Source organism: Idiotropiscis lumnitzeri, chromosome 1 (assembly GCF_059441095.1).
Source record: "Idiotropiscis lumnitzeri isolate Australia: NSW breed Sydney's pygmy pipehorse chromosome 1, RoL_Ilum_1.0, whole genome shotgun sequence".
In the NCBI taxonomy this organism is placed as follows: Eukaryota; Metazoa; Chordata; class Actinopteri; order Syngnathiformes; family Syngnathidae; genus Idiotropiscis; species Idiotropiscis lumnitzeri.
The window spans coordinates 3,882,227-3,908,943 of NC_142391.1; the positions used below are offsets into that span (position 1 = coordinate 3,882,227).

The 26,717-nt window shown below is 39.9% G+C and overlaps 1 protein-coding gene across 4 annotated transcripts in view; it reads right to left on the reverse strand.

The window, feature by feature from the left end:
- The window catches only part of atr (ATR checkpoint kinase), a 32,460-nt gene that overhangs the window by 2,404 nt on the left and 3,339 nt on the right, over positions 1-26,717 (reverse strand). For 2 of the 4 annotated variants that reach the window (XM_088311158.1, XM_088311176.1), the window contains 40 exons: positions 26,220-26,353; positions 25,974-26,153; positions 25,630-25,793; positions 25,268-25,420; positions 24,397-24,598; positions 24,070-24,317; positions 22,939-23,129; positions 22,738-22,838; positions 20,308-20,479; positions 19,830-19,985; positions 19,496-19,690; positions 18,506-18,691; positions 18,322-18,417; positions 16,986-17,116; positions 16,118-16,261; positions 15,952-16,045; positions 15,343-15,468; positions 14,802-15,008; positions 14,356-14,469; positions 14,175-14,290; positions 13,314-13,434; positions 12,357-12,494; positions 11,905-12,064; positions 11,546-11,715; positions 11,297-11,461; positions 10,586-10,677; positions 10,043-10,134; positions 9,739-9,916; positions 8,565-8,750; positions 8,214-8,373; positions 6,644-6,823; positions 6,419-6,561; positions 5,821-5,918; positions 4,498-4,727; positions 3,445-3,579; positions 3,094-3,294; positions 1,879-2,022; positions 1,327-1,477; positions 1,111-1,267; positions 179-332 (listed from right to left, as the gene is read on the reverse strand). In XM_088311158.1, the coding sequence (XP_088167284.1) occupies positions 179-332; positions 1,111-1,267; positions 1,327-1,477; positions 1,879-2,022; positions 3,094-3,294; positions 3,445-3,579; positions 4,498-4,727; positions 5,821-5,918; positions 6,419-6,561; positions 6,644-6,823; positions 8,214-8,373; positions 8,565-8,750; positions 9,739-9,916; positions 10,043-10,134; positions 10,586-10,677; positions 11,297-11,461; positions 11,546-11,715; positions 11,905-12,064; positions 12,357-12,494; positions 13,314-13,434; positions 14,175-14,290; positions 14,356-14,469; positions 14,802-15,008; positions 15,343-15,468; positions 15,952-16,045; positions 16,118-16,261; positions 16,986-17,116; positions 18,322-18,417; positions 18,506-18,691; positions 19,496-19,690; positions 19,830-19,985; positions 20,308-20,479; positions 22,738-22,838; positions 22,939-23,129; positions 24,070-24,317; positions 24,397-24,598; positions 25,268-25,420; positions 25,630-25,793; positions 25,974-26,153; positions 26,220-26,353 (6,165 nt within the window). Of the gene's footprint in view, positions 1-178; positions 333-1,110; positions 1,268-1,326; positions 1,478-1,878; positions 2,023-3,093; positions 3,295-3,444; positions 3,580-4,497; positions 4,728-5,820; positions 5,919-6,418; positions 6,562-6,643; positions 6,824-8,213; positions 8,374-8,564; positions 8,751-9,738; positions 9,917-10,042; positions 10,135-10,585; positions 10,678-11,296; positions 11,462-11,545; positions 11,716-11,904; positions 12,065-12,356; positions 12,495-13,313; positions 13,435-14,174; positions 14,291-14,355; positions 14,470-14,801; positions 15,009-15,342; positions 15,469-15,951; positions 16,046-16,117; positions 16,262-16,985; positions 17,117-18,321; positions 18,418-18,505; positions 18,692-19,495; positions 19,691-19,829; positions 19,986-20,307; positions 20,480-22,737; positions 22,839-22,938; positions 23,130-24,069; positions 24,318-24,396; positions 24,599-25,267; positions 25,421-25,629; positions 25,794-25,973; positions 26,154-26,219; positions 26,354-26,717 lie in introns of those variants that run through there. The other 2 variants (XM_088311167.1, XM_088311183.1) reach the window with 2 other exon arrangements.

The window sequence follows — 26,717 nt, forward strand, 5'->3', positions numbered from 1 at the left end:
GGTAAGTACTAATTTGGGCCCAACCGATTAATCGGTCAGCTGATAATAGATCATTTAAAAAATGAGGGAAAAAAGGAAACATTTTTTTTTTTTTACACGTTAACATTGCAAAAAGAAAAAGATAATGACATTCATCCCTCAACCCATGAGAAAATTAAAAAAAATGGGACAAGCAAACCTTATTAAAGAGGCAGTTGAAGTCCACGTGCACGCACTCGCCCGTGAACGAGTCAAAGAGGATGTTCTCGCCGTGGCGGTCCCCCAGGCCAAGAATGTAGCCCACCATGGACATGACGGCTGTTGAGCGGCAGTATGCTGAGCGGCTGTTGTACCTGCGGAAACAAAAACAGCAAAAGAGAATGGAGAAAAAAAAAAAAGCATTTTTTTTTTTTTAATTTGTTAATTTCCTTACATGACATGAAAACACAAAATATGAATGAAAAAGAGCAGAGAAAAGACTATATACTGTTTTTCTTATGGCCCTAAATTGAACTAAAATTAAATTGAATTGCCACGAGAATCATATTTCATGCATGTGTTGACAATGGGGAAATTTTTCCATTCACAATTTTTTTTTTTACTTGTATTATTGTTGTGAAAATCTGTGTAATTGACATTCATTGAAATGGATTGTGGGAAAAAACAAAAGCATTTTTTTAAATTATTAAACAAAAGAACAAAACAAACAACTCCCCCAAACTAAAACAAGAATAAAAATATTGAAGCTATGCTTGTTTTAATATTGTAATTCTAATTTTGTTTTTCTCACACGCAAAAGGAAAAAAAACATCTAAATTGGAAACAGAATTCTTTTTAAGGCCGCTAATATAAAAAAAATTGCGAAAGAGGACTAGTTAAAAAAGAAAGATATTGGGATAAAACTATTAAAATTATTATTAGAAATGATTAGAAACAACACATATTAGATGGAATAAAAAAGCAAATGAAGTATGTTTTACGTACTGTGAGTGTAAAAAGCAGGATTCAAGTTAGAATGCAATAATCGTCTAATTTACCGCGATGAACGAAATAGTGTTCTGCCATCTGGTGGCCAACTGTGTCATTACACCCAAAATAGTCAAGCGTATGAACAAAATCGATTAATCATACCACGATGTAGGATCAGGGAAGGTGCGCAGGAACCACTCGTAGAAAACGGGGATGTGTCGAGCGCACAGCACCTCCTTGTGAACGCGCAGCCTCTCTTCGAAGGGGGTAGTTTTGGGGAGGATCATCTTCTTCAGTTCCTTCCCCGACAAGTAGACGCCTGAAACACACCACGGCTCAGTTTTAAAGCTGACACGGTGGCGGCGTGGCGAGGCGTACCTTTCTCCTTATACAGCTTGGTGAGGATGTGGCGAAGCCCCGCCGTGTTGTTGACCCACTCGATGATGCCGCACTCTTCGTTGAGAGGGATGACGGCGTAGGTGCGGATGTGCAGCTCACGACGCCGCGACTCGGCGTCTTTGCGCAAGCACTATGCCCACACACACACACACACACACAGCCTCTTTAACATATTAAAGTAGAAGGAAAATTTGCGTATTTTTCGGACTATAAGCCGCTACTTTTTCCCCGATTTTGAACCATGCGGCCAATACAACGGTGTGGCTTTTCTGTGGATTTTTCTTTCACCACTAGGGGAGCTCTATCGTTCATAAAATACGCAAAATAAAACTAGAATTTTTTTTTTTCTCTCTCGTGGGTCCGTCCGGAAAATACGGTATTTGCCAGAGTGGGGAAAAAAAATATATAATAGTCTTTAATGTTGTGAGAAAAAAAATGCATTTGTTAGGTCCACAAAAAAGAACAAAAAAAAACCGTAGTAGACACCTGGTATGTAACGTTTTCTAAAGGTTGTGGTGCGTTTAAGGGGACCTTGTTAATGAGGCAGTTGAACTCCATGAGCCTGCAGTCCTTCCTCAGGTCGTCTTTGGGCTTGCACATCATGGTGTAGTTGCGCCCGTCCGACCCCTTCAGGCTGATCTTCTTGGGCTTCTGCAAGGAGGCCAAGATCTCCACCTGGGCAAACCAAAAACCGCCTTCCAATCATTAGTCACACAAGTTCACAATTCAAAAATACTACGAATGATTTGAATTATTGCTTGGCGGTGTTGAGAAAGCATCAAGATAAGTTGTCAAGGCGATTTATGAAAACACAAGTGGAAAAAAATGGTGATATGCTTTTGTGTTGAATCAAACGATGACATTTGCAAACATCTGCTTTTATTTTGGAAAAAAAAACAAAAAAAAAAAAACAGTAAGAGAATCGGTTTCAAGGTTGGGCAGTACAATTTCCCCTGTGTGGTATTCCTTAACTTTTTTTTGTTTTAGTTTTGTTTTAGTGAACCATACCAAATAGCACAAATTAAACAGCAATTGAGAAAAAATGATTTATAATACACTTTAACGCTAAATACATTTTTATCCGATTAATCGATGGAATAATTGATTCTAAAAATCCTGGAGGGGGAGAGCCCTGCTTTGAATGCAAACTGTTGCTTGCAGCAAAGTTGAAACTAAAATCTAATTATATTCATATTTTACTTATTTTTATTTGTTTGAAATCATCTCCCTGGATTTTTTTTCAACAAAAAAAAGTTTGCTTCTGTGCACAATTTGGATTCAATAATAATAATTAAATAAAAATGTTACAAAGTCAGTGCCATCTCATTTTCTCTCATGTTGCCATTTTGCTCTTCAACCAAGCAAAAATATGTTTGATCTGAATACAAAATCATTTAATAAAATTCTGAGCAGGATATTTGATGATTAAAATATTCACAGCCACGCCCCTAGTTGTTAGTTTAAGAAGTGCATACCAGAAGCCACTAATGGGAGGGAAAGAAAAAAATGAAAGAAAAAAGAAATAAAAGAAAATAGAAAATAGAAAAATGAAAGAAAGAAAAAAAGAAAGAAAAAAGAAAAGAAAAAAAGGACAAAAAAATAGAAAAAGAAAGAAAGTGAAAAAAGAAAGAAAAGAAAAATCTAAACAAAGAAAAAAGAAAAGAAAAAAAAAAGAAAGAAAGAAAGAAATTGGCCTGACAATCAAACCCAGCTATTAATCACCCAACCGTATGTTCAACGCCTCACGTGATCTTCGAAGCTGTCCAGGTAGGCCCAATGTCCCGGGAAGGCGTCGTGGGTGGTGTTGGCCCCGCCGGTGTTGGGCAACGTGGGGATGAGCACGGACTGCAACGGGATGAGAATCTGGCTGAAGGTGGGCTCCTCCACCAGACGCTTCAGTTGCTTGAAGTGGACGACCATGCTCAGCTTGCTGGTGTCGTTATTCACCTAAAGGGAGAGCAAATCAGACAAAAAAAAAAACTCAAAGTCGACTGATTCATTTAAGATGTATTTTTCAGGACAATTTTTAATTTTTTTTTGTAGCACCTTCAGTCCAGTAACTCAAGGTCGTATCCGTAATTTCCTGTGATTACTCACCACCTTGTTGCAAAGCTCCACCAACTTGTCGGTAAGCCTGTTGGCGTCGCTGACAAACTTCTCCAGAGACTGCTTCAGACTGATGGCTTTCTTCAAAATCTGATTGCAGCGGTTCATGCGAGTGGGATAGGATGACTGAGGGGGCGGGGGGATGGCGAAAGAACATCATCAACCTCATCAGCATGCAGTCATCGTCAATGTTCACAAATTTATGGACAACAATAATGGAGGATAACAAAAACACACAAAACAAATAGCGACTTTGCAAATGCCCAACTGTAACTATTTTGGCATCATGGTGGTGCAATCCTGGGGAACATGCTTTTTTTTCGCCATACTAAAATAAAGTGTAATTACACACCCTCTCCAGTAGTTGGCAGTGGCGTTCTCATTGCTCATTGGATTAAAAAAAAATAAAATAAACGCAAATTGTTTTATTCATTTTTGTTTTGTCGGTTAAAGTGTTTTACACATTGCGCTCCTGAGTCAATTTGAATTTATTATTTATTGATTTGGTTTAATTTTATTTACAGCAGCAAATGGTGCAATAAATCGGTCAAAAATGTTTAACATCTTAAACAATTTTTTTTTTTTTTTTTGGAATTTCAGGCAAATTGATGCACTTCATATTTTTTATTTTATTGTCTAATAAACTAAGGTCATTCTTGCAAGATGAGCTCGTTCTTTTTGTTTTCTTTATATGCATACAATACAACTTTATTTATATAGCTGGAACTGCAACCAAAGCGCGTTCCGTATGGTGTAATATAAATTTAAACAGATCAAAACACACAAACAAGAATTCAATGTTATGCAGAGGTGTACCTATCACTATTTTATGGACAAATGCGATTATTTATAGTTGTGGCGGAGAGTGGATGCGAGGATGGGGACGCGAATTGTTTTCTTAATATAATTGAGAAGCACTGTATTAAACTCACATTTTTGCTCCTGTAACAACAATTCAAGTGGTTTAATTTATTCTGTGACCATGCACCTGAGGGAGCCTCGTCTATAATAATCAGTCATAATTGTAAGCTCGCGGGTGCGCACCTTGGACACGGCCGTCATGAGCCACATGGCCTGCTGCGGGTACGCCAAGAAGACTTTGGCCACGATGGTCATGAGGACGGTGAAGACGTCGTCGTTGGAGTGGCACACGCGGGAGATGAGCTGCGAGAAGGCGGTGAGGAACTGGTAAGGAGCCAGGTTGGCGCAATGCTCGCCCATCATGGCGTTGATCTTGGAGAGCTCCTGACGCATCTGCCTGTCGGCCCGACCAGCTGGAAAAAAAAAAAAAAAAAAAAAAGATAGCCTTGATTTTGAGGAAATTATAACGCAATCGGGTTGAATGATATTTTGTGACAAAAAAAAAAAAATCTGATTTTAAATTATTTTTATTGCACCTTCACTTGTAGGAAAACGGCTTGGATGCACATACCTCGGGTCAAAAGTTTCCAATGTGGATTGTTAGCAAATATTTAAATCGTTTGCTTATTAAGGAAAAATAATCACATGCTCGGTCGGAGGTGTCGCTAAGTGGGAGACACTCAGATGCGGGCAACGCATTTGACACGAAGGCCTTCAGTGAAGTCCTACTTAGTCCATCTTGAATAAATGCCCCTCATAATTCCATCATTTATGACACCACGGCTGGAGGAATAATGAACAGAAACACGCTTACGCACTACCGAGTGAGTGCTGGACGACCTCGCTTCTCTTGAAAAGTCCGTCTTGAAAATGGCTTCGCAAGTGTATCTGCAATTAAATCCACATTTTTCCCTCCTTTGGCCATTGTGGTTTAAAAAGGCAAGAATATATTTTAGATTTTCGAATGGTCGCCAGTTACGTCTCTCTGGTGTGTTGATTCCGCATAGTGCTGCCTCCTCACGAGTGAGTATCCAATCACAAAACGCGTTTGTCACCTTCAGCGTAAGGCCAGCGAGAAGGCTCAATATAACCAAGGCGGAATCTGATTGGCTATCGCAACTGTCTATCAACTGTACAAGCCCCCTTGAGACACAGAACAGACACCGGCATGATTTTATCTGAAGGGTTTCGGGCGAATAGGGCGTGCTCCTGGTATTATGAAATCTGCCCGGCAACACGAGCTCGCTCAATTCTGATTGGATAAAAACTCTAACCTAAAAATTCAACACTAGGATATAATTTGACAATGTGAATAATATGATCATGATCTCTTGATTATGTTGGGCCAGCAGAGAAGGCCTTGACCGCCCACCACTGTTCTTTTGAAAACTAGCTCTTGGCAAGTGAAGTCAAATCAAGTGATACAAGCCACGAATTGCCCAGCCCAACTGCTAAATATGCAAATTGATAATCGCACACATATATCTGACACGATTGGCCATGCACCTTTCTCGCACTCGCACACTTTGGCTCCAAAGTCCAGCCAGAGGGAGAGCATACGGGGCATAGCCTGGTAGATGTACTGGTTCCCAAACTGCAGCGCTCTGGATGGAAAGAACCAACGCAATATATGGATTACACGTCACATATCGCCAGTCGCGTAAGCCTTTACTAGATGATTTGCTACTCTCTTTTTGAAAAGAGCACAAAGGCAAAAGCGCGATTCTGACTTGACTACGTCCCACGGTCCAAAATCTTTTCGACTGATGTTTAAATTGAAGAAAAAAAAAAGCTGTTGATAATTAGATGGTAATTATTTATTATTTAACTGAAATGTCTTATTCACTTTCCATAACTGTTCTTGAAGCGGGAAAAAATATATTATATTTAAATACTTTTTAATTATACAATGGAAATTTAAATAGAATATTTTTGCCATTATGACATATCACTAAAATTACATATTGTAAATGTGCAGAGTAGTATTAAAAAGATAAATATGGTGATTATTGGTATGGGTTTGAAGAAGCAGGAGTATTGGTGGAAAGAAAAAAAAATCTATCTTTTTTTTTTCTTCTTTTTTTGTGACCACAGTTGCTCTTACTTTCCAAAATAGGTGACAATGTATCTGATCAGGTTCCCTTGCTTCTCCATCTTGTTGTCGGTCACCATGGGCATGACTTTGTCATAATACTTGGCCAGGTAGAAGTTTCCATCCTCCCATTCAGGCAGAAGGTTGGTCACATCCTTCACACAAAAAAATAAATAAAATAACTCAACAAAAAGCAGTGAGAGCCAAAGCCGGACGGACTCTTCCGTAAATGGCAACCTTGTACGTCTTCATGACGGCGTTGGACTCAAAGTTGGCCGTCTCCTCCATGAAGCGGCCCACCAGCAGCATGGCTCGGCCTTTGGTGTGCAGGTTGTAAGACTCCGATGGCGGCTCCTCGTCATGGAAGCACTGGGCCACACCCTTCTGCAGCACGATCAGCGCCTGGTGGACGTCGCCCTGACCACCCAGTGAAAATACAAGCGGCGAAAAAAATTAAGAAGAAATGTTGGGATTGTCAAAACGGTTGTATAAAAATCAATATAACATTTATAATTGCATAAAATGGATTGAAAAAATATTAAAGATTTAAAGAAACCTTTTTAAAAAAATAAATAAAAGTGTTGTTTAATATATATATTTTTCATATGTTCACATGATTATAAAATGCAATAGAAATGTGAAATATAAATTTAAAATATGCGTCTGATAATAAAAAAATACACATAATATATACATTAAAAATATTGACACTAAATATTTAATTTTTTTTTATAAATAATCCTATTTTTTTCTAAATATGTACCGTATTTTCTGGATTATAAGGTGCACATATATATAAGATGCAGCAACTCTTTTTTTGGAGTGGAAAAAAAAAAAAACGAGTTACAAGCCGTATGGTTATAAGCCACAGTTTTCTACGTTGAAAAAAAAATAGTTGTTTACTAATATAACTAATATTCCCTTTATTAGTCCCACAATGGGGAAATTCGAGATTCGAACCCAGGCCTCCTGGGGAGACTGGGTCCTGAACGCGGCGCCTTAGACCACTCGGCCATCCTGCATGTACAAAATGATTTTGGACTGTAAATGCACATAAACAGATTGTTAAAATGGTGCCTTTTAACACGGCAACAACTTTGCTAATTAAAACAGAGCAGACCCAAGAGAAAATAAATAAATAAATTAATTAATTAAAAAAAATAAATAAAATCGAGATTTATTTACTGTATTTTTTTTAACTATAGAGCGCCCCTAGTGGTGAAAGAAAAATCCACAGAAAAGCCGTACCGTTGTATTAGCCGCAAAATCTAGGAAAAAAGCAGCGGCTTATAGTTTGGAAAATACTGTTTTTATTTTTTTCAAAACAATCACTTATGACCTCGCCGTTGTCATAGAAAGCCATGCAGGGAATCTCCAAAATCCAATCATCAATATAAAGCAGACAATTCTCTTGGGCTGATCTGACACTAATTTCATAATTTTAATAATTTAATGATATGAGCTAAAATTAGCAACATTTGTAGTGCTATAGTTCGTGACCCCAAATGCTGGCCTCTGATTGGTTTATTGCCATTCATCCGAGAAGCGTAATGTGTAATAACCAGAGACGGCTATCCGTCGCGCTTACGTGGCGGCCATATTGGCAGGACCAACTTTTGCACCAAAGGCATTGAAACTTTTCTGTCGACACCAAAGCGCGTGCTATGTGCGTATTCACATCTGAGGTCACAACGTAATGAGGAAGAATAAAAACGGTTGTTAATACATCACTGGAAAGCTGAGCTCATCGTCTTTTTGATCATTCCAAAACCTCATTTCTAAAATGTGGGTCACTGTAACAACCAACCTTGGACCAAAGCCACTTGGCCTTCTCGGTGAGCAGCTCGGCCAGGTGCGTGTTCTCGGCGTTCAGGAGTGCGTTGAAGGCCGTCTGGTGATGACCGGCCTTCCTCGCCACCCGGGCGCTCTGGAGCCAGCACTCGCCGACCAGCTTCTGGCTCATAGGCCTGGAAAAGTCAACGACGGGAAACATGTGAGGTTGCACGTATTCAACGCATTTGGGAGTCCATTCATTGTTTCAAGTATGTGGGTCAACTTTGGCAGAACGAATAAGACGTGTCGTAATTGGCCGAAACGTTCCGTCCAATTGTCAGGACACAGGATCTGTTGCGAATCGAGTTCGTTTGCGCGTCGTTACTTGGACTGCAGGCTCAGCAGGGCACGACGCAAGGCCAGGATGGGCTCCTTGGCCCGGAAGGATTTCTGGGTCATCTCCAGCCGGTCCGACCAATGGGAGGGAAGCTGTCTGAGCGCGGGGGTGGAGCCTCCCTGCTGCCTCTGTAGCTCAGTGAACGTGTGCTCCAACTCGCTCAGCATGTGCAGCCTGACAGCACAGAAACACTCAAGTTAGTACTTTATAACTTTGTAATAATTAAAGAAAAAAAAGAAAATCACATTTTCTGGTGTTGTGCGTAGAATGAGGAAAAATAAATTATTTAATCTGATTTCTTACCATTAAAAAAAATGATGTGATTATGGAGTTTTGTGAGTCAAACTTTGAGGGGGAAAAAAACATTTAAATTAGTGACAGACCGATTATCGACCGGGCCGATTATCGGGGCCGATGTGCAAATTATCAGCATTGGCCCCCCTTTTTTTAAACTTTCCAGGCCGATAAATTAAAAGCGGGTTCATTTCGGCTCTCTGCATCGCACTTCTCTCTCTCTCGCTGATGTGCTGGTGACCCTGCCTGCAGAAGCCGCTTGGCTTGCCCACAGCACCATCTGATTGGTTCCTAGTAGCAGCCAATCAGCAGAAAGCTGCATGTTTGTTTGAATTGAACTAGAAAACACGCAGCTGAGCCCCCGTGTACTTTTTATTCGACTATTAAAACGAAATTTGCCTATTTTCTAAGATCTAAAAAAGTTTTAACAGGTTGTAAATCAGACGTTTCAAAAATGTGTTGAAAGGAATTTAAGTTTCAGAGTTCTTATTTTTCAAAATTTTGACACCATTTTATCCCTTTTTGGCAACAAATCAATATCCGTTCAAAGTATCGGTTATCGACCTACGTGACTTCAAATAATTGGTATCGGTCCCAAAAAAAAGCGTATTGGTCTATCACTAATTTAAATCAATTTTCTTAATAAGCCTACAACATGAAATGCAAAAATAATTTTCTTGATGCAATATATATACATGTTTAATCTTAATTTCTTTTAATAAATACATGAAAAATTAAAAGGAACACTTTTTTTTTTATGTTGTCCCGACAAGGTGTTATGTACACAAATCCAATCAAATTTGGAATAAACCTGCAACACGTCAATACTTTCCGGATGCTCGAAAGGACAAAAACGAGGCCAACAGACCTGACGATGTACTCGTATCCTCTCTGGTACGATCCGCACTCGTAGCTGGCGGCCGACAGCGGGACCACCTGCTCCTTCCGGACTAGCTTCAGCTTCTCGGAAAAAGCGACGCCATCTTGCTTCTTGGCTGCCAGTAGCAACTGACCCAGTCGTACTCCCCACGTGCTGGACTGGAGATCTAAAGGCACATTTGGCAGCTCGATTCATTTTGCGGTACGATACGGTGAGATCCTACACGGATTATATTAGCAAAAGCAGAGGTTGGATAATAATGGGGAATATACACAAATAGTCATTTTATTACCTGAACTCAAATAGTCCTCCAGCAGGTCCCATTTGCCCAGCTTCCAGGCAGCCTCCACTCTGTAGGCGTTCAGCTCTGAGGTCCACTGCTGCCTAAACTCGGTTAAAAAAAATGCACCGGTGCTCAGCCGGGGGGCTTGCAGATATCACGACTAAGCGTATACTTTTGAGAAAAAAATATTAATCACCACTACTTTAGTACTAATTGAAATCGTGATTTTTAAATTGTGATAACAAAACAAAAAAAAAGACACACGAAAATAATAAATTTAAAAAATTTATATTATCTTAAAATAATAAAAAAATAAAAAGGTACAAAACTGTCAATTTAAGTATGGTCTCCCCCCCCGCCCCCTCTCTCTCTCTCTCTCTCTCACACCCCCGCACACACACAATTCTATTTTATTTTTACATCCCTCGAACATAATAGTGTTTTACAACAAGTCTTGTTAGGACAGACAAGCTTGAGATTGTGTCGAAAACCCAACCACAAACACCCCACCACCACTGGAAATCATATTCTGTTCTGAGGTCAAGTACGTACTTGTCTGCCAGGACGCCGTTGACCTGCGTGATGACTGTGGACAGCTGGCCCAGACCCAACCGAGACGTCATGACGCCGTGATAGTGGCCGATCTAGACAGATGGGGACACGGTGAACAAGGGAACAATACTACTACCGACTGCACAAGGAACCGATCAGCCAATCTGCTTCTGCAGGCAGGGCCACCAGCACAGCACAGAGAGAGAGAGAGAGAGAGAGAGCGAGAGAGAGAGAGAGAAGTGTGATGCAGCCAGCCAAAATAAACCAGCTTTTGAGTTATCGGGAAAGTTAAAAAAAAATAAAAAAAAGGCCGATACCAATAATCGGCAAAATGGAAAATATCGGCCCCGCCGATAAAATGTCTATCAACAGTTAAATCAACAGAAATGTGGAAGGAGATGGCAAAAAGAAAATAGCTCTTAATTTGGGCATTGTACTGTGAAAATGTGGCAATGTGATCAAAAAAAAAAATACTGAAAAATGTAGTTGGGAAATAAGAAAACTAGTTTCCAATATATCCTGAATGACTATTTGGAAGGCTGAATGCTTTGAATAAGTAGAGATATGTGGAAAGAGTAGAAATGCAAAAATTAACGGAATTCGAAAAATAATCTCGCTGCAGAATAAGACAGTTTGTACTCTTCAGCATTCATACAAATGAAAAAAAATGTCCATCCCAAATAGAAAAAGGATAGGAAAGTGTTCGGCCACCTGGTCGGATTGGAGCTGGATGGCGTGATCGTAGCATGCGGTGGCATCCTGCAGCAGGCCGATGCTCTCGTGCTCCAGGATCTGTTCCCGTAGCGACGGCTCCTCCTGCCTCAGGGCGTCCACCCCCCTCAAGCCGTCGGGCTCGTGCATGGCGGCGTACAACGTCTGCGGCGGAAAAGCAGCCCATTCAGTCGACTAAAATGCTAACGTGTCGCGTTACATATCTTTCCAGGTGCTACTTTGTCTCACCTGCAGGAAGGTGAGGTGGTCCTGGATCTGGTTCTCTCTGTCCTCCAGAATGAAGGCTTCAAAGTGCATGAGGGCGCGCGTGTACGCTTTGGAACGCAACGCCGCTTTGGCCATCACATCCTGCGGGATGTTCTTGAGGAAGGCCGCCACACATCCGTACTCGCCACTTTCTGCTTGAGCAAAAACCCGCCCACCCCCCGCCCCCCAAAAAATATATATATCAGATCATAAGATGGTAAGGGAATAAAATAATAACAACGGCACTGGCTTGCAAAAGGCACATTCGACGCATGAAAGGAAAGCCGAGATTGCCTTCTTCCAATGGCACGCCGATTGTTCCGTTTGAAATTGCGACCTACTGTTGTCGCCGGGCTCGACGTAGATGACGTGACGGCTCCACTGGGTGAGGTGAGACAGCATGCTGAACACCGTCTGAGTGCTGAGCTGCCATCGGCTGGAGGCCGTCTCCTGGACGCGCTCCTCGCTCTCCGTCAGCACGGCCAGCATCTCCTCTGTCACCTGGAGTAAAAGATACATACAGTGATGCCTGAAATATAGAAAGAATGTCAACCTTTTTCTTTTCTTTTTTTTTTTTTTTTTAATTTTGTCGCACTTCAATTCAGCGCACATGCGGCTCCTTTTTATGTTACACAACCTGGCCACCTGGGGGCAGTATATTACAGACATGGATATGCAATACATGGAGATCGGAGCTGTTGCAACTCCTCAACAGGAATATTAGTCGTATATATTATATATATATATATATATATTTTTTTTTTTAAATCAGCAACGTAGTGTGAGCGCTCACCTCCTTTCGTTCGGCCGGCGTGCAGCCCAGCAGCATGTAGCGCAGCACGTGAGGCAGCAGGTAGATGGTCACCTTGTAGTCGTACTTGATGATGAAACTGCAGCAGGTGAACACCCGGCTGGCCAAATTGTGTCGCACCTGAAACAATTAAATGAAAAATAATTATTTTTTTATACTAATTATTTCATTATTGAAAATAAGGTGTCAAAAACGTTTTTCACATATTGTTAAATTACATCATCTAGTTTAAGAATTCTTTTAATTGGATATGGCTTTTGTTTTTGTTTCCGACCCTATTGTAATAGTTCTATGTCCTCATTCGCCAATGTTAAATGCAAATATTCTGACATCATCGTTCATACACGACAAATATGGTTCACACAGCGCATCAATAATTATGCCTCATTTTTGTATTCATTCATTTCCAAACAATGTTCTATTTGTATCGATTATTTTCTTTTGTCATAAATATGTAAAGGGCCTTTAAGGATGTTATCATGAAAAAAAAATCATTATTTTAATTTTTTTAACTCGTAAAAATAAGGCTTTTTAGTATCCTAATAATAAGATTTATTTATTACTATAATCATTATGATACCAATAATTTAGTTAATACATAGAATATCCAGTCAAATTAAACGTGTATTTAGTACGACAATAATAGTCATTATTATTATTATCATTATTATTATTATTATTATTATTAGGATGCTTAAAATATTTCAATATTTGATCATGTTTTTCTTCTTGCATTTTCTAAATTGCACTTTTGAGTCGACTCTATTCCATCTAGAGTTACGGGAAAATCAAATCACACGATAAACGGCACCCATGAATTAGCAGAGTGCAATTCTTAACCTTTTCGTTTTATTTTTTTTCTTTGCGTGATACCGACGAGCAGCAGCAAAATGCATGCAGTCCATCCAGCAAATCAACATTGTGAACGAGCGGCCTCACTTTGCTGATGAGATAGCCGGCCCAGGTGGCGGCCCAGTCGGAGAACTTGCCGCCCCGGTTGCTGCGGTAGACGGGCTTCTTCAGCTCGGACCAGTTGGCCTCCTTCTGGCTGCTCTTGTATCTGCAACGTGGACAAACCCAGGGTGAGTTCTTCAAAATAAAGATATTGCGTAATTGTCAATTTCTTTTTTTTTTTTTTTTAATAATTACCAATACAAAATAAACAACAATAATTGGTTAATGAACAGTAATCTGACGGAATTAAAAAGATTTTTCCTCATACATTTTTACGCAAAAATTAAATTGATCTGATCATTCGTTTAATTGATGGAATAATTCATTCTAAAAAAAAATAATTAAAAATTCCAATTTGTGGCCTCCTCGTAAATACTATTCTGCGCTACCAACATGTGTGGCATTTTCATAGAAATATTTGTGCTATGACTTTACCACTGCGTTAGCGCAAGTTAGCGAGAGACTAAGGCAAGGGGTGTCAAACTCAAATACACAGTGGGCTGAAAAGGAAAATTTGAACAAAGCCGTGGGCCAGCATTTAATTTTTCAAAAACAATATCAATGCAGATTTTTTTTTTATTGACATTTTTTATTATAAGTGGTTTTATTAATGCAATACAATGTTTCATTTCTAAAAAGATCATTTTGAATGTTACTATTATCATATAGACTGTAAAATGGTTTAGCAGTCATTTGGTATAGCCTCGCGGGCCAAATATAATTACACTGCGGGCCAAATTTGCCCCACGGGCCATAGTTTGACATCCAAGGTCAAAGGCGCCTCGCGTACAAATTTGGGTTACGTCACCACGTGGAAACAGAACCAAAACAGAGGATCCTGAGTACCTGCTGTTGAGGTGAGGCTCCAGTATTTCCTTGATGTGCTCCGGGAATCTCCTCCACAGTCGGCGTCCGGGCGAATCCAGCCGGCCCTCGCGGCACTCGAAGATGGCCAGCAGCTCCTAAGAAAAGGGATTCACGCCAATACTCCGACATTCTTTTGCGTTAGTGAGCGGCGTGGCCGTACCTGGATGGCGTAAGCAGCAGAGTCCTGCGCTCGGACGTTGTCGGCGTAAGCCAGAAAAGCTCGCGTCAGTTCGGTTAGCAGTTCGTAAGCGAAGTTGGGGTCGTCCACGCCGCTCTGATTAAAACACAATTGAAATTTTTTTTAATCTACTTCATTTTTTTTAAAACACAGCCAACTCCGCAAATTATCATCAAGTACAAGCCCCTTGAACCCAAGTGACCAACTTCCTGTACAATTTTGGCCATGGGCCCTTTTGACTCTTTGGTGCGTACCGTCACCGTGGACATGACGACCCAATTTCATATCGATCAGTGAAACTAGTGTCGAAGGTTAATTAACTCATTCACTACCAGCCGAGTAAAAAAAAAAAATTGAACTATGACGTCTTTAGCCGTCAATGGTAGTGAATGAGTTAAAAAAAATATATAGATATTTTTTAGACGTACCACAAAGGTGTGGCGGTCACCGTGGATGTGCAACGGCGACAGGTCCAGGCGACCCGGGTCCACGGCGCCGAGCTCGCCGAGACACTCGCCACACAGGAGTCGGGCTTCGGGCGACGAGTCCTGGCAGCCCTTGAGCAACACCGACACCAGGCTGGAGATGACCGGCTCCACAGACTCACTGGCGCACACTTGCCTTGAGAGCCACTCCTGCGGACGACCAAAAGCCCAAAAATAGGAATATTGTAGTGCAGCATTAACCAAAAACTAAGGGGGAAAATAAATAAATAAATAATTTTTGATCTCAGACTTCCAATGATACATAATATAATATAATAGTTTGGGATTTTTCATTATAGTTTGTTTTTTTTATTTTTACATTTATAGAGTGTTTAAATTTGTTTATAGAGCAGGTTTAGTCTGTTAGTTTTAGTATTGGTTTTAGTTTTTTTCATATGTAGAGTATAAGGCTCTCTTCATATTTTGGAAATTCACTGACATTGAAATAGTTAGGTTATCAAATAACCGATGTCTGTGTGGTCACCTGGTTGCTGTGCATCATGTCTCTGAGGCTGGTCAGCGCATGGATGCGGACGTCGACGTTCTCGTGCTGAACGGCTCTCATGGAAAGCTGCAGCGCGGACGCCAGGTCGCTGTTGCTTGCTGTCAACTAAGCAAATCAACACGTTGGATTTTTATTCGACTGCAATTTCAGTTTCCCATTTTCCCACGTTTAAGTGCAGCGTCAATGTTTAAACTGCATCATGTCAGAGTGGCTTACAAAAATATGAGGAATACTTTTTAGGAATAAAAACATTGTCGGCAGGTCATTCCGAAGTAGGGTTGCAACGACCGAATATTTTTAGAAGCGAGTATTCAATCTATTATTCAATCGATTTTTTTTTTTTTTTTTTTTGTCCACTTGACTTGTGGTGCGTCCTGCCTGTAATTTATATCTGCACAGTTGGAAGGAAAAATAAATAAAAAAAGGAAGCTATGAATATGCAAACTGCCAAATATTGAAATGGGTCTTAAAAAAAAAAGAAAAATAAATAAATAAATAAATTTTAAAAAAAATGGATCCCTAGCATAAATCTTTTTACTCGCAGAATTTCGCTATTAGCAGCATCCCGACTAGCGCCATCAAATGCACCTTTTTGTAGTCCTGCAGCACAGTGTGGATGTCTTTGAGCTCAGGATGGTCCGGCAGGAAGTAAATCTCATGGAGGTAGTCGTTGACTTCTTCCCTGTGCGAGACACGGCATCAAACAAAGCTGGCGGATTTTGTGCAAACGTGTTTATGCGAGTGAAAGGCTAACCTGTTGTCCAGTATGAGGAAGCGGATGATGGCGGCGGTCTCTTTGGGCTGCAGGGGGATGAGCGGCAGGAGCGCCACGATCACGTGACTCAGCAGGGGGCCCAGATGCGCCGGTTCCACGCTTCGCACGAAGCACTCCCATGTTCTGCGGGCAAAGGTCAAAAGTGTCTCTGTTATCTCTCCAAGCTCTGTGGATTTTTTTTTTCTTTTTTCAGATTAGATCTATATTTTTTTTTATTATATGGATAAAAGTTTTTCGGATTTTATTCCTAATTGGGTTTGGAAGCTTTTTTTTCCAAATAATGTTCGGCTACTTTTAAAATTATTTTCCTAATATTTTTATAGAACTTTTAAAATGTGCGTTTCATTGTTTAATGCTGCAGTGAATTTTAAATATTTGTATAATATTCAGAGTTATATTTAGTAGTTTTTTCTTGGAATCGTGCAATATTTTTCCCTGAATATTTTCAAGGTTTTCTTCTAAATTAATATTGTGTATTTTAGTTTTGTCTATTTGTGAATTATTTTTGGTAGATTTTGTCTTTTTTTCCTCTAATGTTTTCTCATATTTTTCAATTAGTTTTAATATTTTTTAAATAAAGAAATCTTTATTTTTTTATAAATAACTATGCTAAATTGTAATCTTTAAATATTTGTTTAATATTTTCGACACATATTTTTTTCTAATGCTTTAGAATTTATTTATTTTTTCACCAAAAATGTTTTTTTCTTTTTCCTTTCGATTGTCATATTATATTTTCTTACTTTTATATTCTAATATCAATTAGTGTAGACGTGAAAATGGAGCAACAAACACAAACAGTTTAGGAAGTAAGAATTGCAAAGTGCGTGTATGGTCAGGCACTGACTGGCAGCAGAGCAGAGGAAAATCTTCTCGGTAGCGGAGGCCAGTGCGCAGGGTGGTCATCATCTTCACCCGCACCGAGCTGATGTGTTTGGAACCCATCAGTCGCATCAGCGCCATCACGCTTGTCAGCGCCTCAAACACAGGAAACGCAACTTTTAATGGCTCAATTCAATATGTAATAACACGAGGGAGACGTGAAGTTTGACATTTTGGTGAAAAGCATGCTCATACCATATCGAGCGTTAGAAGAGTTGTTTTTATTTTTTTTCTCAATTTTATTTTTCCCCATTTTAATTTTTTGTGTTTAGATTTTCCTAACATTCTCATCATTTTGGTTTCAAATATTTGTGCAATTTTTTTTGAGGATTTTGTATGATTTTCCTTTTTTTTCCCGTTTAATATTCTGCATTAGGTGTGTCAAGCTCATTTTTGTCGCGGGCCACATCGTAGTTATGGTTGCTTTCAGAGGCCCGTTATGACTGTGAACCCAAATAAGATGATATGATATCATATTTCATATACAGTACAAAACAAGTAGATGAATAACTAGTTAGGAAATTAGAGGCCAGTAAAAACTATTTGTTCAAATATTTATTTGAAAAAGGGATATTTTAATTTCATAGGATGTATATATTTTAGCATTTTATCTTAAAATATTTTTTTCAATATTTGTGGATTTTTGTACTCTTTTCAAATATTTTCACATTTTTTTCATATTATGCTTTTCATTATATCCACTATTCTTCATATTTTTCTCCTCATATTTTATTTTATTCTGCCAGTATAATTTAATTTTTTTCCGAAAATATTTTGTAATTTTTATACATGAGAATTTGCATTTTTGTCTTATACAATTTTTTCCCCATAGGTTTGTAGTAGCACTTTACTGTAATATATTTTTCCTAAAATAAATATATTTTCTAATATTTCTATATTTTTAAATGTATATCTTTGTACCATTTAAAAAATTCCCAGCTAATGTCTTGCATTTTATCTAATTTTTGTGTATTTTTGTAACGTTTCAAATATTTGTTGGTACTATTACTATATTTTTGTATTTAGTTTACTGAAATAGAAATGGATTTGATTTGAATGATTTTCAAATATTTGTGGAGTTTTCCATTCGATCATTTTGTCTTTTGTATATTATTTATTGGGTATTTTTCCCCCAATGTTTCTTTGGGTATACCTTTTCAATCTTGTACTTTTAAAGCGTTTTCTTAAAACTTCATTAATATTATTGTCATTATATTTTTGGGGGAATGTTTTGATCTCCTAATATTCATGCAGTTTCCTTCAAGTATTTTTCCGTAATTCTTTTGCAATATTTAGCTCACCAGCTTCTTCCTGTCCTTCTCTCCCGCGCTGGAGCTGAGCAACTGCATGTTAAAGAAGGCAAGAATTCCCAGCAGCTTCGGCTGCAAATAGTCCACCTGCGCGGAAAGAATAAATGATATGATAAAATGAAAGCATTAAAAAAAAAAATTAAATAAAAACACACACACACACTCGTTCCGGTACCATTTGCTCGGAGGTGGTGATGTCACGTGGACCCTGGTAGGGGTCATCGTTAGACGCGAAGGAGGCCACGATGGCCAGACCGTTGAAGATCTGCTGGTAGTGCTCGCCCAAGCGCAGGAGCAGCTCGTTATGAAGGCCTTGAAAGTCTTGGCGCAGAAGTGAGCCCAGTTCTAGCTCGGTCTCGCTCTAAACAATATGGTCACGATGAGAAATCAAATACAGGACAATGAAAACAGCAAGGGCCCCAAAATTGAACCCTGTGGAACACCATATGGCAAAGATTCGTTCTTTTAATATTTTACTTCTTTAGTTGATTATTTTCCCGAAATATATTCCTCCCCTACTTTGTGTATATTTTCCCTATGTAGGTTTTCTAAGAATTTTGAATTATTTGTGTTATTTTTGTGTCACGGTTTTGACTTTTTCCACCATTAAAAGAAAAACATTTACTTTTCCATCGTTTCACCTCATTTTTGTGCATTTATTTTTCCTAACATTTAAGTCAATTACATTAAATATTTGCATTTTCCCTCTAATGTGTGTATATTTTTGTTTATGGACTTTATCATATTTTTGTCGATTTTTTTGTATAATTACACTATTATAAATACAAGTGTATTAGTCCAGCCTTCAACAGATAGTTTTACTCTGATATAGGCAATTTTATTGTGGATATTTTTTTTACATCTCATTTCCCCCCCCTTTTCAATATTTTTGTTTTTTATGTTGTATTATTCTCTAATATTTGTATTTTCTAATTCAATGTTTCCATTTTGTCTAATATGGTCAATTTTATATTTTTTGTATTTTGTAATTGTATTGTATATTTTCGTAATAGTTTCATATTATTCATCTAACGTTTGTTCTCTATATTTGTGTATAGCGCAATAATCAAATAAAGTGTTAATATATTATAGATTATGTGTTCTATATCATCGATCTTTTATTTCTACGTGACTAGCAATGGACGGGATGGCGTGCTTCCCTTACCTGCAGATAGTGGAAGGCCCTCTCCAGCTCCTCCTTGGTGCAGGAGCAGACCAAGTGGCTGAAGATGTACTTAAAGTTGTTGATCAGGATCTCACGCCGGTTGGCTTTCAGCTCATTGGCCAGCGTGCGGATGAGGGCCGAGCCTGTGGCGCTGGACTTGGCGGCCAAGTAGGGCAAGAGCACCTGAAGCGTCCTCTGAACACATTTGAACAAAACAAGATTTAAATAAACAACTTACGTACATTATTATGGCATAAACGCAAACACTATCCCGACTAGAAACATCTGTAAAGCTGATGGCGCTACACGCCGTTTTCAGGTAGCGCGTACGTACAGAGAGGAAGAGGTGGAGATCGGGAAAGTTGAAGGCGTGCGCGATCTGAGCCAGGATGTCAAGCGCCAGCTCTCTTTGATGGGCCGAATCGCCGCTCGGTTGCGGCGTGCTGCGCAGGGCCGAGGAGTGACGCGAGTGCAGCGACTCCACCAGGAACTAAAGCAAACATACAAGACACATTCGGTGTCACGTGAATTGAAACCGATCGAAGGACGGATACGCAGGACAGGGTGGGTCACAAGTGGGTCATATTCTTTTTCTTTTTTTTTTTTTTAAAGTACTTATTTAAGAAAGGAAGGAAGGAAGGGTTGGAGGAAATTTAGAAGGAAGTGAACAAGGTTGGGATAATTGGAAGGAATAGAAAAATATGTGATAGGAAAGAAAAAAGGATGGAAGGAAGGAAGAAAGGAGGAGGTGAAAAAAAAGAAAAAAAAAAAAAGGAATCTGCTTTCTGACATCTCTTTTTGGGCTCGCTTACCTGACAAATGGGGTTCTTGTGCTGACTGAAGAGCGTTTGCAGCTCAATTCGTTTGGTGGCCGCCAGCGATCTGATCTGAGTGTAGGCGCCAACAGACACGGGCGACGACTTGGACAGCAAACAGTGGAGCAGATGCAATAAGGAGAAGGACACCAAGCTGCCTTGAGAGGCTCTGGAGCAGAGAGATCAGCAGAGTGAGGGGGGGGGGGGAATAAATAAAAATCAACAACTTTGGATTCAGTGTTTTTATCTAAAAGTCAATTTCAAAAGTAGTATCCAAAAGTTTTGAGATCACATGACCCCGACTGACGCTAACCCGCAACCCCACCTCTAAAAAAAAGGAATGTGTAGAAAAGGCTGCTCAGAGACTGTGACACCGGCTCCTTTAAGAGGGCGGAGTTTAGTGCTCCAACTCACGTAGCGAGGGCGTGCGTATATAGGAAGGAGGAAGTGGCGAGAATTGTGTCAGTCTGTCTATCGAGCTAAGTTTGAGTTTTAGTCCACTTTTATCCTGCTTTGAGTTGTGCGTGAGTAAGTAAGTTACAGCATTAATAACACTGTTCGTTTGTCTGTACAATCCACGTTTCACTGCTAATTGGTAACATGCAATGTTCAATGTTTATTATTTTCCTTTTAGAACCACACGAATAGAGCGTTTGAAGCATCAAGAAATGTGTACTTTGACTGCAACTTTATTAAAAGACGAGAAACACAAGACCATATCCTCATTATTGGAGTTCTAACCGGACTCTCAACAGCGATTTGCATACTCCTCCCAGCACTCAGTTACATATTTTTCAGAATGGGTCATTTTATCTAAAGAGATGGGATACATTAGGGCTGGGCGATAAACCGAAAATTTACCGTTACCGAAATTTATTACAATGACCGAAATCATTTTGCCCATGTCGGTAAATTCTGTGTTAAAAAAAAAAAAAAAAAAAGAAAAGCCTTTTCTGTCTGCGGCAATGTTCATGCCCCTTTAAGACCGCAACAGCGCCTCTAGTCACGTGACTCCAACAGTCCGCTCGAGAAAGAAAACAGACGTCGCTGTCGTAGCTGGCGATTCAAATCCAGAAGCTTTTTCACCACCCACAACACAACAATGCTGTGCTGAAAGTTCAAAGTGTGAAGCAAGGTTCGACAAGTGACAACAGCCCATTAACGGAGGCGACACCATACGAGAGAACGTCTCAGAGGTGGACGCGATAGCCTAGCACATAGCTAAAGATAAAGCTCCTCTAGTTACAGAGGAGCGCGCAGGATTTAAACGCTTCATGAAAGCCGTATTTCCCGATATGGACTACATCGGGCCGGGAGCTTAGACATGTCAAGCATTTTGCATCTACATCCGACTTGTGGTCGGGTCGCAACATGGATCCCTGATTGAGCCTAACTGTGCATTACATAGATGACAAGTGGCGACTGCGCACCAGAGTACTCGAGACGGCACATTTTCCCCGATGATGCACACTTGTTTATTTGGCTTGCATTGACATTTTCTTTCATTTTATTTAGCATTTTTTTTTATTTGCCATTATTTACATCATGAGAGCATCTTGGCGCAATCTACTTGCAGAAAAAGATTTTGCAAGAGGTACCCTTTTTCTTTGTGACATTGTTCAAGTCATGCAAATCAAGCTATTTTGGAATTTATACAAATGATTTTTGCACTTTTATTTTTCATTGAAAGTAATGTGTACCAGTTGGTCAATAATAAAAACAGTCAATATGCATTTCCTGCATTTATTTTGATTTTTTTTTTTTAGTTCACGGGGGGAATTTATCGTGCAGTTATCGTTATCGAGGTAAAATTGGTCAATTTCTCGCGATATTGATTTGAGGTCATATCGCCCAACCCTAGGATACATGCTTCTTGACTGTCAATGAAGTAACATGCGGTGTGCCTCAGGGTTCAATTTTAGGTCCTTTAATGTTCAGTTTATATATGCTGCCTCTCGGGGGTTTCATGAGGTTTCCTGATTTCCACATACTGGACGTCAAATCGTGGATGGCAGAGAACTTTGTCCAGTTTAACGAGGACAAGACCGAAGTCCTGTGGCCCAAAGTGAAAAACTGAACATCGTCTCTCCATCCCTCAATTCAGATGAAAAACATATGGGTGTTATTTTGAACTCTGGCCTCACTTTTATTCAACTTTCCAGGAGGGAAGGGAATGAACAAAGCACTTTCAGATGCATTTTTTTTGTGTCTGAAAAGCACTATCAAATTAAAGTTTGACGGATTGAAAACGTTTTCATCCACGTGCCATCTTCAACATGCCAACAGATTGTTGGGGAAAATAAAAGAGTCGGATATTTATCTACAATTATCTTCACAGCCTTTCCCGAACTTTTTTAAACTCCACACACCCTTCATTGAGAAACTGACGGCGTCAGCGCAACCCCTCAGTCCCGTTTAATTTCTTACCTGCCGATCTCTCCGGTGGTGAGGATGAGAGTATGGCGCAGATCGTCGTCGTTGTTAGCTTTGGCGTTGTTGAAGGCCTCTTTGACCCGAACAGTCAGCAGCTGGGAATAAACACACACACAAGGATGACACCTACTCAAACAGAAACACACAAATGGACAATTTCTCAGAGAAACAACATCCGGCGTTTGAAGCATTCACCTTGCTCACGAGGCTGTCGTCACAGGAGGGGTCCATCAGCAGGAAGCGCACCGATTGGCTGAAGCCCATTCGGACGCCCGCGTCCGAATCCTCTACAAGGCCGATGAGGGCGGACAGAAGCTCCTCGGATTCCTCGCTGCCATCAGCCAGACGGACATGTTGGCAAAGGTGAGGCAGCGCTTGCAGAAATGCTGCGTCGGGGGAACCAAAACACACTCAATGTGTTGTGAACGGTACAGGAAGGTGTAGCGGGAACGTATTCACAAAGCTGGAAGTTACGGCCCTATTTCATAATGATACAAATTCATTTTTTTTCCTCCTCAAAATTTTAGATAACATTCCACAATGGCAAACCTTACATAAATAAAAACGGCATACATTTGAAAAAAAAAATATAGATTAAAATGAAAAGTGGACCAGCAAATTTTACATACAACAACCCAGAATGAAACCCAGAAAAAAAAGGTTCGGGATTCTTTGGGCAAATTAAAAATAAATGATAAAAAAAATACAAATAAAATAAAATAAACAAAACACAATTAATAATAACAATAAAAATACATGTGCATTCCAAATTTAATACAGCCTTATTGCAATACGGACTAAATTATAATCTCAAATGCACAGGACCCCACATTGAAAAAGTGGAAATATAATTTTTCCAATTCCTTGAAGAAAAAGTTAAAATAAATAAAAATATAAATAAATAAAATAACCCTTCAAATTTTCTGTTGCAGCCTTATTCTGAACTGGAGGGAACAGAACTTTTTTCTCAAAGCTTGATTAAACAACTCTCCTGCAATGAAAATGTGTAGAAAAAATAAATAAATAATAAGAATAAAAAATTAAATAAATAAATAACATTTCCTGCATTCTAAAAAAAAAAAAAAAAAAAAAAAAAATGGAAAGAAGTGACGCACCTTCTGCATTTTATGTTGTAGCCTTATTACAAAATTGATGAAATTACATTTCTTCCTCAAAATTTGACATCAGTGCACAATGAAATTCTTGGTGACCTATTCACTTAAAGTTTTATATCTAAATGGAACTCTTTATTTACAAAGCATAGAAAAGGTGAATATGCAATCAATTCAAATCGTTGTATAATGGATGAATGTTTTGGTACCATACCTCGCTTAACGCTGCTTGGGGACTGCGGACGGAGCAGAGGCAGAAAGGGCTTGACAAAGGACGCCATCAGGGATGGGGGCGCGCCACCTGGGTGGTCTGCCGAAAGGCAGAGGCCGAGGCACACGAGCGCTTCCGGGCGATCGGCGCCGTCGCTAAGCTGCGAGACCCCCGACTGGACGCAGCTCAGATGGCCCACGATCCTGGCCAGCTCCCTGAGCACATTCTCCGAGCCGTCATCCAGCCTGGGACTGCAGATCGGCACACAGAAAACAAAATGAAATAAATTCCAGGTTATTAAATACTTACACTAAATAGCTACACACGTACTATAAGGCGGTGGTGGTGATGAGGTTGTGGCGGGAGACTTCCAGATGGTGAAGAAGAAGCGGGAAGGCCCGGACCGCCGCCTCTTTCGGCGCCTCGTCGCCACCTCGCAGGGCCGCGGAGAACACGAACGCACGCCAGGCAGCGCACGCCACACCATGCAGGCGCGCCACCAGAGATATACACTGCGCTTGAACCTCGCTTGCTGACAACACACAAATGCAAGACATGAATAGTAAAAATGACAAATCAGGTTTTTTTTTTTTTAAATAAATCTCCAAAATATTAATTAAAAAAAAACATTCCGCCATTTTTATGCGCGACACACTCGACAATATCTGAGGAAAGTTGACACAATCCCTCGCCCCTTCAAATAGCCTTGAAATAAAAATTCTGATAAAATCGATTTAACAACAGATAATCGATTATCAAATAATCAACGATTTTGATAATCAATTAATTGCTTAAAATTGTCTTAATCCTCTGAATTTTTAGACACTCAACAGTAAATATTCTCAGATTTCGTTTCTTTTATTTTAGCGTTTCATCAAAAATAATATTAACATCCGCTTTTACCTTGAAATGAACGACATTTTTGCCTAAATTGTGACAAGTTGCCGACCGAGCCAGAAACAGAATCATAATCAATTTATGTTTGCTTATATTCTGCAGTGTCGCTTCAAAATCTCCAGTTTTGGAATAAAGGGATGGAAATCGAAAAAGAATACGAATCACCGATAATATAAAAAATGAAAACCGATTAATCGCTTATTAAAATGATTAGTTGCAGCCCTCGAAAAGACATTTTGTTGTCATTTTACCCATATTAGAGTGGATTCGATCTCACATATTATTTATTTTGCAGCATACTCACAGAAGCAAGAGCGGAGCCTCTGAGCCAAGGTGACGACCCAGGAGGGGAACCCCGAAGTTTTGTAGGCCGAGGCCATCTTGTGATCCGACACCCAGGGGAGCGTCAGGAGCGCACACGCACGCCGCTGGAGAACATCTTCGCCTTGGCTGCACGCTGCGTAGCAAAATGCGTTTATCAAACACATCAGCTCGATAGAAGGTCGATTAAATGAGTTAAACTGGTGACATTATGCACTCTGCCATTTTTTTTTTTTATACAATTTTAATTAAGCTAATATCAGCCGATGAAATCGATCAGACCCTCTTTTATTGCAAATTATTTTGCGCCCCACTGCGCTAAATAATGCTGATGGTAATGCTTACCGGTCAGGTAGAGCATACAGTCAAGAACTCTCAGAGTGTCTTGGACAGCGGATTTGTAGTAGTTCTGATTGGCGACGGGTTCTGGCCCGCCCTCTAATACTGATTGACAGCTCTTCAATGTCCTAGCCAGACTCTCAGAGGACACCCAGATGAGAGGAGGCTGCCTGAGAATTTGGAAGAATACAAGTAATGCTTATAGTGGACATATCGTGGAAAAATTATGAAGTGCTGCCTTTGTCAATGAAAATGCAACATAATCTCATTGGGTTTTTTTTCTCCTTAATATATCAATTTGATATATGATTATTTTGTTCAAGTTCCACGCGTGTGTGTTAGTGCGCCACCTGATGGGTGAGGAGCAAACAGCGGCCAGTCGCAGGATGAGCGCGACGCCCCGAAGTGCGGCGAGACTGTGGCCGCTCTCGGGTTTGCAGCCGTCCGAGTTGAACAGCGCCAAGAGCTCCTCCAAGCGGCGGCTGAGCACGGCCCAGACGTCGCTGTCATCACGTACGCCCACTTTGCTGCTACACGCAAACGTCACCGTCAATTTCGCGAGGCTTTGTTAATTTGCCGTTTCTCTGCCGACTCACGCGTGCGCCACCGATTTCGCTGTCCCGCGGGCCGCTTTGCAGACTTTCTTGGTCGGCGTGGGCTCGTCCTCGGCTTGTCGCGTCAGCACGGCAATCTCCGCTTTGAGCGCGGCTTTCAGGAAACCCTCCGCGCACTGGCGAATCATATAGTAAATAAATATAAATGCTAATTATTATATGTATGGTAACAAAAACTCTTATCACAGCATTGTGATATCAAAAATATCAGCTAGGGAGCTCAGACGTTGAAAGATATGTATGAGATATCTAAGTCAATAAATAATATAATAATAATATATATTTTTTTAATATATCTATTTTTTTCATATATCATTATTTTGAAAGAAATTGTAACAAGTCTATTAAATTGTTCAATTAATGACATCGACGACTGGACTCACACCAAACTTGCTGACCTATCAGCCAGGTCACTGAACTTCAGAACAAACAAGCCTTGGCGGAGGTAATATAGCAATCACAAAAGACGACAGCTACTGT